The sequence below is a fragment of the Argopecten irradians genome, chromosome 14, assembly GCF_041381155.1.
Source record: "Argopecten irradians isolate NY chromosome 14, Ai_NY, whole genome shotgun sequence".
Taxonomy (NCBI): domain Eukaryota; kingdom Metazoa; phylum Mollusca; class Bivalvia; order Pectinida; family Pectinidae; genus Argopecten; species Argopecten irradians.
The window spans coordinates 8,466,727-8,481,058 of record NC_091147.1 but is presented as its reverse complement, the minus strand read 5'-3'; the positions used below and the strand labels follow the sequence as shown (position 1 = coordinate 8,481,058).

Here is a 14,332-nt window from a genome sequence, read left to right as displayed (position 1 = left end):
TGATTTTGCTTTCGGTGCATGCACAATCAGAACTGCTTTCCATATAGGACATAGTGCCACAGAATTTTTTCGGGATGCAATTAATTATTCTTAATATTTTTTATCTTTAAGTAAAAAAAGAAGCTCAGACTTTTCAGTGGAGGTAATGGTGTAAAGTAAGTAACTTTTGTAACTGAATAAAAAAAATTAATTGTCTGGTCTTGTTTTAGATAGAGAAAAATTATCATTTGTCAGCGGTGGAGCATCTTTAATATGACTAAATAGGTAAAACGTGGTAGACTATTATCATTCCAAGGGATTTGTTAAATTGTAAACAGCACTAACCAGTCTTACTGATGGTTATCGTCTCCTGTTCCAGCTGTCAGTGATAATTTAAGTCTTGATGTAATATATACACCTAGATATTGGTTCCCTAGAGGTATAGGTGAGGCCAAACCTGGCCTTGGGTTACCTGTCTATATCGCATGTCAAAGGATTGTAAACTAGCCCAGGGCCTATACTACACCAAAATGACAAGGCTGCGACCACTCGTGAATGGAAATAGGGTTTGCCTTAGGATGTCACGACCCTTAACCTGACCACACGACACATATGTGATTAATTAATTGAAAAAAAGCAATGTTACCCAATATTATACTAATCCTACATACAGAAGGATATAATGGGTACAGACTTTTCATCCTGTTTGACACCAAACTCTGTGGACTCTTAAGGTGCCATTAAAATAGCAATATTTCCCAAAACATAGGGATGATTTTCGAAATCAAGGGGTCAATGGCCAAAGGGACCTCTCAAAAATGATCCATTTCAGTGCTGTATATATAAACTTTTATTGTCCCTATAGTTTATTTGTATGTTCTATATGTTTTCATTGTTTATGTTTTTGAGAACATCTGTGACTGTCCTTACATGTAATATGTAATTGTATTTGTTCTTGTGTTTTGACAAGTGGGCAGATCGCCTCGAAAATTTGACTATCTTTTGTCCAAATTGTTAGAATTTGCCCTTTCTAAACTGGAAATGTTCTCCAGCTATTAGACACAAAACTTTGTATTATACAAAGCAGCCTCACACTATAATTAAATTCAATTGTCCAACAAAATTTATTTTGTTGTTTTAGCAGGAACTGGGTATCCGTGTCTGTGATTAAGATTGCTTTTGTATCCTTTATTACTGTACGACAGCAAGGCAAGAGTTGGCTATAAACAGTCATGTAGCTATAGGCAGTTAACCATCCTCGATATTCCAGGGGTTCCGATCACTTACGATCTCTACACCCCTGGACTATCTCATAGTAAAACTGGAGGCAACAGAATAGAACAGGCAATTTAGTCATTTGATGTACATCAAAAGAGCCATATAACGGTACACTGTGGTTGACTGTGGGCTTTGATGTTAGGCGTCGCTCTCTTTGTAGTCTTCAAAGGAAATCTCTGCTAGCCTGTGATTGGTCAAATGTTTTCCGCTGAGCTGCCTTCAATTTCACTATGAGATAGTCCAGGGGTGTAGAGATCGTAAGTTATCGGAACCCCTGGAGTATCGAGGATGGGGGTGTAGAGATCGTAAGTTATCGGAACCCCAGGAGTATCGAGGATGGGGGTGTAGAGATCGTAAGTTATCGGAACCCCTGGAGTATCGAGGATGGGGGTGTAGAGATCGTAAGTTATCGGAACCCCAGGAGTATCGATGATGGGGGTGTAGAGATTGTAAGTTATCGGAACCCCTGGAGTATCGAGGATGAGGGTGTAGAGATCGTAAGTTATCGGAACCCCTGGAGTATCGAGGATGGGGGTGTAGAGATCGTAAGTTATCGGAACCCCTAGAGTATCGAGGATGGCAGTAAACAAGTAAATTAATTATTAAGATGTCAAGAAACCATCTGATCTGTACTGAATGTAAATTCATTGAACTTTAGTCTCCATGCAGTCATTGTCATAGCAAAGATGGCAAACTCAGGTCAAAGACAAGACACTGCTCTTAACCTGGACAGGGCCTAGTTTCAACAACATTCCTCCACTTTACATATTTCCTTCAACTTAAAAATCTCCATTGGAAAGCATTTTAAAAGAATTTAGAAAAAAAATCTTACGGGGGCCTACCTTAAGATTCTCTAATGCTTTCCTATGGAGTTCAGCAATGTTTAAAATATTACAATTTTCATGTATGAAGAATTGATTTTCAATTACTGTATGTTAATGCTTTTTGTTTCAAAATAGCAGGATATCATATATAATGTAAAATAAACGTTGAGGTATGAGAGAAAAATAGTCTTTTATAGAATGATATTTCTACCCTGGGGATCTTAAGGAGTTTTACATTTTGCGACCTGTGGGTAGGATATTATCTCTGATGTCCTTCACATCCACATATGAAAGAGTAATCTTACACAGAACAAAACAGCCTGTTCACACAGAAATGTGATGACTCACAATAATACCACAACATCATGACGACAATAGCAACGACAACCTGCATTTATTATATGTATCAGGGGTACCTATGGTAATTGTTCTGACTGAATGGAATCATCCTCGATACTCCAGGGGTTCCAATCACTTACGATCTCTACACCCGTCGACTATCTCATAGTAAATTTGGAGGCAGCTCAGTGGAAAATATCTGAACCAATCACAGGCCTGCAAAGATTTCCTTTGAAGACTACAGAGAGAGTGATGCCCAACTTCAAAGCCACACAGCCAACCACAATGTACCGCTATACAGTTCTTTTGCTGTACATCAAATGACTAAATTAATACCTGTGCTGTTCTGTTGCCTTCAATTTTACTATGAGAGTCCAGGGGTGTAGAGATCATAAGTGATCGGAACCCCTGGAGTATCGAGGATGGAATGGTATAGAATTGTGTGGTGCAAAAAAGACAAGTCTGAAGAATGAAATGTAGTTTGTACAACAATTTTTAATACATCTATGACTTGAATCTTTTTCACATGTCACATAACTTACGGGTTGGCAGGTGTTGTAAGCCCAGAACACAGTTCTTTTCCAGCTTGGGTTTGACCAGCACATGTCGTGTTACTTACTAGCACGCGGTACAAAGTTCTTGTTGGTAAAAATTAGGAAAAAGATTCAAAACAGATTGATCAGTATTTCACAGTATGCAGTTATAGCACAAAAAAGCATGAATTGGATGTGTTAGCAGAGTCGGAAATTGTTTTCTGATGTTGTGCTGCAGCCCGGTGCCAACAAGTTCACTGTTGAGAGAGTATAAATAGAACACTGAACAGTCGTTGACTACTTGACTACACCCACTATTTGCACCTGTCAAGTTTCAATAAATTTACACAAGTTATCACGGAAACAAAACGTGAATATATATAATAAAAAAAAACTTTCTGTCCAGGCACCAACCAGTCCTAGCACTGATAAAATAATTTAATAATGTCCCATGAAATAACACTACGGATAGTGTTAAATGCCTATAAAAATGTGTACTCCCGTGGTAATATTATTCAATAACCACAAATGGTTGCTATCAGTCCACAGTGAATCTGATACCAGATATCTCTGATAAAAGGTTCGCACTAGTTATATTTAATATACAATGACAGATTTCCTCAAGGAACACCCAAAATCTTCATATTCCGGGCACAAAAATATTTGCAGTATATAGTGTCCAATTGACAATGATAATAATCCACTTTGTGTGCACGCCTCAAAAGCGATAACACTTTGATAAGATGCTTCAATCGACCTCAATATCTAGATCAAATCTGCTACATTCATTGGCATTTCCTCAATTTCTGTATTGTAAAATTGTTCAATGTCCTTCATTGGACGTTTATCCTCAGTTGTGATGAAGTTGATAGCTACACCTTTACGTCCGAACCGTCCTCCACGACCAATTCTGAAATCACAAAATTGGGAATGTGAACAACAAACGAAATTGAAAAAGAGGCCAATTGTTTTTAGTTCTGACTACTTATAATTGACCTTTTGAATATCAAAAAGATAATGAAGCTTTTCACTCGTTACAATTCACTTGCATTTTGCAGTGTACAAGTTGATAATGGACTACCGCTTTTTTATTACTTTTCAAAATGATAAATCTTTTTTTTTAATCATAACAATGACTTACTATCATTTCTGACACAAAACAAATACCTATGGCTCCATAGTCCATATACACAACACAAACCAGAGTTTTTCATGTGTATAGAAACTTTGATGGGATTTTCAATCTTTAGATGGTGTTGATTTACCTGTGGATGTAGTTTTCCCTGTTAGCGGGGAGATCATAGTTGATGACGAGAGACACCTGCTGAACGTCAATACCTCGAGCCAACAGATCTGTAGTGATGAGAACTCGGCTAGAACCAGTACGGAATTCCCTCATAATAACGTCACGCTCCTTTTGATCCATCTCTCCGTGCTGAAATCAAACAATTCAGAATGTTAAAAATGTTTCTACCTATCCTGGTTTGCCAGAGCATTGCTTTAATCTTGGTATTAAACATTTCTTAAACTCAACTAATGAACCACCACATTTACTTTGTAAAGTAAACCAAATATTACTATCTTTATCATCAGAATGACAATTAGTCTTCAAACATTATTACAGAACTTATATACAAGAACAATGGTAAAATATATGAACAGTTTGATTCAGTAATTTTTCACGATGGAAAAGTACGCAAGACTATTTGAATGACTAGGAAATACTAGCTATTTTCTAATTTATGTAAGAGAATCAAATCTCTATTCTTAGATATCCAAAACAGTTATTTGAATGTCTAATACATACTTATTATTTTTGATTTCTGTTTCATGCCCCTTTAATTGTAAGATGTAGGAGACAATCAAATGTCTATTCCTAGATTTCCTAAACAGTTATTTGAATGTCTAATACATACTTATTATTTTTGATTTCTGTTTCATGCCCCTTTAATTGTAAGATGTAGGAGACAATCAAATGTCTATTCCTAGATTTCCTAAACAGTTATTTGAATGTCTAATACATACTTATTATTTCTTATTTCTGTTTGATGCCCCTTTAATTGTAAGATGTAAGAGAGATTCCTAGATATCCTGACACCAGTACATACCATAGAGGAGACGGTGAAGTCCCTTCCCAACATTTTCTCGGTGAGCCAGTCCACCTTCCTCCTGGTATTACAGAAGATGACAGCTTGTGTGATTGTCAATGTCTCGTATAAGTCACAGAGGGTGTCCAGCTTCCACTCCTGTCATTGTTAAAATCAAATTGTTTAAAGCAAAGGTAAAATCCTTCATACTTTGTGTGTAAAGGGATCCAATTTTGATGTATAAGCAGGGGTTTTATTATCAGGTGGTACCCGGTACTTTTTGCCGGTTGAACCAGGCTGTGGTACCACCTGATTTGGGCTAAACTACATTAGATAGCATACAGATAGTATAGAAAAGTATCCCCTGAAATTGCAATTGTACCGCCTGTTCTGAAAGATAATGAAACCCCTGTGATATGTATAGACAGACTTTAGCAGACTGTTATCTCATGTTCTGTGCCAATTCAATAACTAGTGACTAGTCTAAATGCCAACAAGTCTTGCCATATAGCACACATTAATTTCCTTCCACTGGAAGACCAGATACTGACATATATAACAGCCTGGTGCGCCTATTGGAAGTTTAGGCAAACATTTAAATGATTGAATTTGGGTAAAACTTTAAATTTAACACCTAAAATGACCAAGAATTTATACAGCAAATAAAATGAATATTATATAGTAATCACAGCCCTTCAGGACCTTAAATCGTGATGAAAGTTACTTTTTATTTGGAATCATGGTTTCTGACCACTGTTCAGGTCAAACGGAAAAGGCGTTAGCCAAGAACAAAAGACATCCCTCCCAAATAATTCCTTTAATGGATACTTTTGAAATCTGTAAATCTGTAGATCTATAGCCTCGATTACTTTTTTTTGGGATAAAATGTTTGATAGTTGCAAAGCTCCGAAAACTCAAAATTAAGATTTTCAATATACCTTCACACATTAAATGAAACAAATCATTTTTTCATGTAAAAAGAAAGTCTTGTTATATTTGTTTTGTACCAATTTGAGATTTGCGACACTCGATGCCAACACGCCTCACCCAAATAGTACAAAGTTTAGTCTCCTTCCGCTTGACGGCCAGATCCCACACACAACATTAAGGTCTGGTGCTTTTGGGAAGGTATATCATTTAATTACAGCAAGCGTAACACTAATTTAGATGAACAATGTGAACTTTTCTCAAGCTTACCTCTTTTTCCACATTGACATAAAACTGTTTGATACCCTCAAGGGTCAGTTCATCTTTCTTGACCAAGATGCGAACGGGATCTCGCATGAACTTGGTGGTAACTTCCAAAACCTCAAGGGGCATGGTAGCAGACAACAGGATAACCTGAAAGATAAGATCGGATAAATGATTGATTAACTAGAGGGATGATCACTTTCAGATTCTATTTCAAAGCAATAGTATTCAATATTGCATAATATTAATAAACAATTCAGAAGTTGGTTAAGATACTATATTGGACAATTTGGCATATGAAAAGTTGTCCTGAATTGGCTAAATAAATAAAATATTATCAAAACTAGTGGTAATGAATCTTTCCCAATTTAACAAATTTCTGTTTTCCCAAAAATTATGTCAGAAATATTTCAAAAATATATGGTCATATTGCAGTTATTTATTGCACAAGTTTGAAAAGGTCATCAAAAAAATATTTAGATGAAGCCTTGACAGAAGATGTTGAAACAAGTCTTAATCATCTTGTTTTGACTGACAATCTTAGATGTGATCTTCTTTACTGTAATTCACAATACTAAAGTCTGATATATCAACTTTTAGGAATTTGTGCTCGTACAGAAACCACAACTGTATGAATTATATTTACTATTTTTATTAAAGCTATATCAACAATATTGTCAGGCACCATTTTGAGAATTGTGACACTCGATGTCAACACGCCTCACCCAATTGGCACAAATTTTAATCTCCTTCCACTTGACGGCCAGATCCCACACACAATATTAAGGTCTGGTGCTTTTGGGAAGGTAAGTCAAGTAAAATGTATCATTTTTTTTAAATCCTTACTTGATTACCTGTATAGATTCAACATAATTACCTGTATAGATTCTTTCAAGTATCTGAAAATGTCGTAGATTTGATCCTTGAAACCTCTGGACAACATTTCGTCAGCTTCGTCCAGGATAAAAAGGTCAATGGTAGAAGGATCTGTAATGAATTTCAGAAGGAACTGAATCATATATTCAGCAGTCTGTGACGTTAATTTTATTCGCTGCTAGTCATTTGGACTAGTAAACCCAAATATTTTACTAGTCCGACTACTTAATCACTAGTCCAAATTGAATATACCGCCATTTTGCTTCATCACTTCCGTTATGATCAATTTATGATTTTTGACCCAAATTAATGTCTGGATGTGTTCGTAAATGACCTTAGTTGTTGATGGGCCGGACTCAAAAAGGTCTTGAAAAATGCAATTGACCACTGCTCTTGTATGGTATTCACCAATTATAATCAGGTGAGGAGCGAATAGTCCAATTGGACTAGTTCATTACAATTGGCATAAGTCCGGTTGTAAAATTACTAGTCATGGGCATTGGACTAGTGCTTAAAGTCGCAGACTGTATTCAATGTCCAAAAATTTGTATTTTGTCAGTCAAATAATAGCATCAATACATATGATTTCCACATGAAGTAACTAAATGTAACAAAGATGCAATCATGTAGGATAACAACTTTATCTTTCTGTATTTCCAATTGTCTACATGAATTTTTCACTGAATTTGGTTAAGAATTTTTTCTAATTCTGTTGATTGAAACTAGGGCTGGGTATTGGAAGGTCTAAAACGATATGTATTGACAATACACTGAAACAATACACGATACATATTGACGATACAGTGGACCTCTTTTTCAAATTCAGCTGACCATTGTTCTGAATATTATGACAATAACAGACAATTTTGATAAAACATTCCATAACTTCTAAAATCTACCCAATATTTTATTCGAGTTATTATCTGTGTTACTTAGTAATTAATTTCTGGCCATTCGTATTCTTAGTTATGAAAAGACATTTCTAATCCATCTTGGTGACATGAATGCTTTTAACACTTCCTTTCGATTGAAATGATCTTACTTGAATGTTTTAGAATAAATTTTGTTTGGAATTTCCTATTTCTATAACAGAAACAGTAGGTTGAGTTGTTAAAACGATACAGCGATATACAGCATGTTTGCTTATAAATAAACGATAAGCTGCTGAAAACCGATACATATCAGTATATCGATATATTGTTCCAGCCCTAATCGAAACATTGCTATTCATAACCCCACCCACTTCCAGTCCAAAAACAAAGTCCCTTATAAACTATACTAGAACTAATATGACTAATAAATACTATATGGTATTGAGCTGATCACTGGCTTGCCTTACCTAGTGCCTTACGCTGGATCATGTCGTAGACACGACCTGGTGTACCTACAATCACTTGTACACCAGCCTTCAGTTTGGCTACATCAGCCTGTACATTGGTTCCACCGATACAGGCATGACACTGGGCACTCATGTAGTCACCAAGGGCAACAACCACCTTCTGGATCTAAACACACAAATATTAAATATAGAGAATCAACAATTTGGACACATTTGTTGAAAGCTATTGCATGGTTTTAAGTTGCTTGCTAGAATTATAGATTTTACTTCCTTTTCAACACAAATTAGAATCAATTCAATTCTTACATATTTTTTTAAAGGATAGAACTTTTTTACTTCCAATTTACATCAGAAATGCAAATAAATTTCAAGCTAGAAGATTAATAACATCTTGTCCATTATGGCAAATTATTTTGGTAAAAGTTCCCTGCTTTATAAGGCAACAATTGCAAGACAAAACACACAAATCAGCAGCTTTTTAATTTTTAAAACAAGCCTTAAAACTGTACTTTTTTAAATTGTCTAGTTGATAAAACTGTTCAAATGGAAATTGCTTATATGTAATTAAGACTGTTTTAATGAAATATTTTGAGAGGAAGATTTGACAGAGTAACATTTTCTTGAAGTCTATTGTCCTAAAGCAAAATGCTCCAAGTTTTAATTGGCTGTACCTGCTGTGCCAACTCTCTGGTTGGAGCCAGGACAAGAGCCTGGCAGTTTTTGTTGTTTACATCGAGTTTCTGAAGGATTGCTACAGAAAATGTAGCAGTTTTTCCTGTACCAGACTGAGCCTGGGCAATCACATCAACTCCTGAAAAATAAAACATAAGTCTAACTTCAGATTAATGTTCTTTTGGACTAACTGGAAGAGATGTGAGTAACAACATGCCTGGAATATTGGATTTCAAAGCACAATATATTATTGGGTTTTTCTTTTCTAGGTGTACCAGTGTTCTGATTTTTAATTTTTTTTTACAGGTCTATTCATCTTCCATAATTTGTGAGAGTTTCAGAGTGAAAGATACAATGTATAGCGGAGTATGCAAAGCTGCTACTTCTAGTTTCACTACGGAAAAGACTTCTATGTATGTTTAATCCATTTATTCCAAATTTTTACCTTGAAGACACACAAGTTTTTGCAGGAGAGGAGAAAATGTATTAACCAGTCTGGTCCGAACCTGAGGCACTCACCAAACGTTTAACAGATTACTTGGGTCAATGATGATCAACCCAGTCCAACCCCACTACAGTATATTTGTAAATAATCTAACAATATTTCCCATAGATTAAAAGTCTAGATACCCAAACTAACACATTTCATCATTTTTTCCATATTGTATAAAACTTACCATCAATACAGGGTTTGATGGCTCTCTGCTGAATAGCGGAAGGCTTTTCAAAACCATAGGCGTAAATTCCTCTGAGCAAGGGTTCATTTAAGTTCATATCATCAAACGTTTCGATAACATCCACCACATAGTTTGTGTTCTCTGATTGCTGAAACACCAAGTCAGAAATCATGAAACAACTATAGACATATGAAAAATATTTTTCAATACCATCAATGTCTGACCAAAGAGGATTATCAAAACATATTTTCTTAAAAATAAGCCAATTAGTTTACTCATTTGTGATTGATCAATTTCAAATACAGTGTAATTAATGTGTATAAACCAGATGTCACTGGTACCACTATTTTTGGCCAGTATAATCAGGCTTCAGGATTATACAGATAGAGTACATAGGAATCTGAATTACACAAGAGCCGATTTATACTGTAATATTGAAATATGCTGCTTTTACAAGGAAAATATATATATTCATGTCAAATGCCCTTAATCAATTTTACTTTTGACACCAATAAAATACTGAAAATATTTTGTAGTTTACCTGGACGATAGGCTGTTGTCCATCATCCTGATAACGTTCTTCAGTCTCTTTTTGAGACCTAATTTGAAAAGAAACGAAAATTAAATAGTTTTTAATGACCATGTAAATCATTCAACTAGATTTATCTAGTTCAATTAGAATTCAGGCAACGAAGAGGTAACAGCAATGTAAAAACAGTCTCAACAACCAGATGTTTCATAGTTTATTAGATTACACACCATCTTGAAAGCTGTGGAACCATTTTCTTTTTGCAAATTACAACTTCCATTAGAGCAATCAACCCCCCTCCCCCCCTTTTCCGTTGGAAGTAAAAACATTTTTTTTTAAATTGGTCAATGATGGTTCTCCCCGATCAATTCTCAGATTATTAACCTTAAACTAAAGAGTGTTATAGCTAATTTTGTTATTCTACAAAAAAGACCACAAACGTTTTGAAGTTTAAACAAAATCTAAAATGAAGCTCATTTAAAATGGCGATCTTTCATTCTTCCGCCACGTGAGTTGTATATTCTGTGGTATGGTAAAATTTAACGGTAGATAAAATCGAGGAATTTGCATTATGTGGATGATGATTAATGGCAATAGACATACAAAGAAATTACATTCGTAATAGCATAATACTCCATTGACGACAGCAAGGAATCTGGCATACCAAGAAATGTCAAAAACTACATTGCGAAATTTAGTGATCGCGAACATGGCAGCAAAATATCTGAAGAAATAAACAACATTTCAAGGAAATATACACTTGGTACTCATGAATTACATAGATATCACTATGATAACACCGATCGGACACAATTTTTTCATTAGATCTAGCATATTTATGATATTTTGATCGTAACCATATGGGTCACACGTGCTGATCGGCGGCCATGACACCGGCTGATGAATCAACGTTGGAAAATACCAATTTTGAACTATTTCTATCGTATTTATCTTTACATTGTATACATATTTAAGAAATTATATAATTGATTTATCCATACAGTGAATGATATCGTATTTTTAACAAGAACTGGCGACAAATTCTCTCACCTATTACCATCCGCAGAGTTATATGACATGTTCTCGCTGAAGTACCGCGAAGAAAGGAAAGAACCGTCTACCTCACCGTGGGTTGGCGGAAGAACATCCAATTATTAATTTGGGGTAAAATATATGATTGAAACAGTCCAACCGGTAGATACGTTGTTTGCAATAACAATTAATAATAGATAATCGCGTCTGTTTAACGATTATGCCGTTTTAAAACCGATTTTTAGTGCACTATATCATTTCTCCTCGGCGCATGAATACATCACGGATATTAGGGTTGGCCATTTTCGTCTAACACGTGACGTCAGAAAAGTGGGCGGGGATATTTATGAAGTATTGGATATTTTGCGTATTACGTTCAATATATTGAATATTAAATTTGTATTGAAATTAGATTGGTTCCTAATTTGATCATTTCATCTTAATTACAATATATATTTCAAATAGTATCTAAAATTATAATGTTTTGTACATTTAATTGTATGAAAAAATAACTTTTATAGGCTTAACACAGTTGTGTACAGTAAGGTTAATTAATAATCTATAAATATAATTGATTAACTCACATTTCCTTTTTATTAAGGACGTTTGGGTGTTCGTCTGCCCAACACGACCCTTCAGAGGTAGAAAAGACCTCCGATTGAGAGCCACGAGACTGCCCATTGCTGTCTCCCCGGTTTCTATCATCCCGGAATTCAGGAGAAGGGTTCCGAAACTTTTTGTTTCGTCGTATTCCAGATGGCGGGCTACGCTGCCCCTCCCCACGAAATCCGTAACCTTTCCCCTGGTCCCGAAGAGATTGGGAGGCTTCTTTTCTCACTTCAACTTTTGAAAGGCTCATTAGACTTTCAGTAAACTGCTAAAATTATGTGTTTTTGTAGGTTTGTTCGTTTAGAATGAGGGTTGCGTGCTTTTCCAAAGCTTATATACCGGGTTGCGGGTTCAACTCGAGATATTTCGAAATACCTGATTTAGCCTTGGGACTTTCATCGGTTTAATGCAGATTTCCATATACCTGATAAATTATAAAGGTATGTATAAAATACTGTAGTAAGTATCTCTGGCCAAGTTATTTCGAAATACTGATATCTATTACGTATAGGATATAAATAAAACTTAGTAAGTATTTTAACATATCATTCAAGTTTGACATGGAAGTCCTTGGACTACATTTCTAAAAATATCATAAAAAGTATGTACTGTAGCCATAGTCCACTCAAACTGTTAAGATAAAATATTAGACCCTTTTTTATAGTTTAACGGATTAATATCTATTACAACATCCGGGATGTAAAACATCAAAAAAGTGAAAATTGGATTGTCATAATTTTATTGTCTGATCTGATTAATACTAATTCAACATGTACTCGATTCGTAATATATGGATAGAATTCGGTTTTCAGTCGTTCAAAAAGCAGCAAAGGTACACTTAACACAAATAAAGGATTTTAAATGAGGTTTTAATTGCGTAGGCCCTATACAAATACACATGAAGACTAATAAGTGATGCGTGTTTCACACAGAAAGAATTAGCAAAACTATTGAAAAATCTGAATTGTACATTATCTAAAGGCACATCATTAATTCTTCTAATTGATATGCCACTCGTTTATGTGTCTAGTAAAGTATTATAACTTTGATTTTGGTTTTAATACGTGGTTTTGTTTACTATTCGCTATCACATGTAAAATATCTTCAGACTTGGCCCTATATGTTAATGTTTTCTCCGTATAAACCATGTATTAATTATATATAACCACATCAACATGCACTTTAGCTGTTTGATATTGGCTATACCACGATTTCCCCTTATTATACTCCGTGGTAAATAACGAAAGTTACCTCGTGGAGGTTAATATTCCTCAAACTTGATATTACAACTGGATGTACATAGCTGCATTTCTCATGGTTATGTGCAGGGTCATCGATCTTGTATTTTTATATCAAATTTTGTTGTTGATAATTATACAACCCATATCCGACAAAAAACATTCAGGACAATTGATCAGTCAGTTGACATGGTCAGGTGATTTAATATATATATATATATCTTACAGGTACGTGGTACATACCGATCAGGAAGAACAAAAATATTGACATCGAGCAACACTCTGTTATTATCTAATTCTACGAGGTCGGTATAACATCCTATTAACCTCACAAATCTTTAAACTTTTAATTAATTTTAGAGATTAATTATAGCGATATCACCCACTACCGCATTTGCAGACTAAAAAAAAACAACAATCTGACAGCGTCTGAGAATCTGACAAAAACATTAATGGCTGAGGGCATGTGGTTACATGTAGAGACATTTGAACCACTCGACCATCGCGCCATTGATGCTGATGATAAAATCATGAAACATCATAATATTATTCTAGAAGATACGTATGTCGAACAGTACACTACCCTGACTAAGCGTTCCAATAGCTTTCTAGGTCGAGTGAGTGTTGTAACGTGATAATTTAGTTTTTCGCTTAGCTTGGGAAATTGAAGTTTCTTTATTGAAGTTGCACAGACATTGCCACGTCACTCACATCCAGTGTGCACTTTCTCGATAACGTGTCTAATAGACTCGCGGAGGATTAAGTACAAAGCAAGTAAGAAAGTATAAATAACAACATTATTATTTAATGATAGACATGTATGTGCATCGCTTCATTTTATCTCCATGATCATTGCAATCAAAACACTAACTAGTCATAAAGTTCTCAATGGATTTCAGTCAAATTTGGTCAGAAACATCCTTGGAGAAGGAGGGCAGATTTTTATGAATGACGACGACCATACCTTTCCTATGGGGACGGAGGGCGGTGGTCTACCAATCAATCATGAGTGGAAATAAAGAAATTAGGAATACTTAGCTATAAGTCGATCATAAAGTGATCAATGGATCTTACCCAGATTTAGTCTAAAACATCCTTGGGGAAGAAGTACATTTTTTGTAATTAGTGA

The 14,332-nt window shown here is 35.2% G+C and overlaps 1 protein-coding gene across 1 annotated transcript; it reads right to left on the bottom strand.

The window, feature by feature from the left end:
* Positions 1-2,895: 2,895 nt before the first annotated feature.
* Positions 2,896-11,497, bottom strand: LOC138308219 (uncharacterized). The gene is made up of 10 exons (XM_069249189.1): positions 11,375-11,497; positions 10,337-10,394; positions 9,796-9,943; positions 9,118-9,257; positions 8,447-8,612; positions 7,109-7,218; positions 6,238-6,381; positions 5,062-5,199; positions 4,219-4,388; positions 2,896-3,863 (listed from the first exon to the last, which is right to left on the bottom strand). The coding sequence occupies exons 1-10, from the start codon at positions 11,401-11,403 to the stop codon at positions 3,719-3,721; spliced, it is 1,248 nt and encodes a 415-aa protein (XP_069105290.1). The 5' UTR covers positions 11,404-11,497; the 3' UTR covers positions 2,896-3,718.
* Between the last annotated feature and the right edge of the window lie 2,835 nt (positions 11,498-14,332).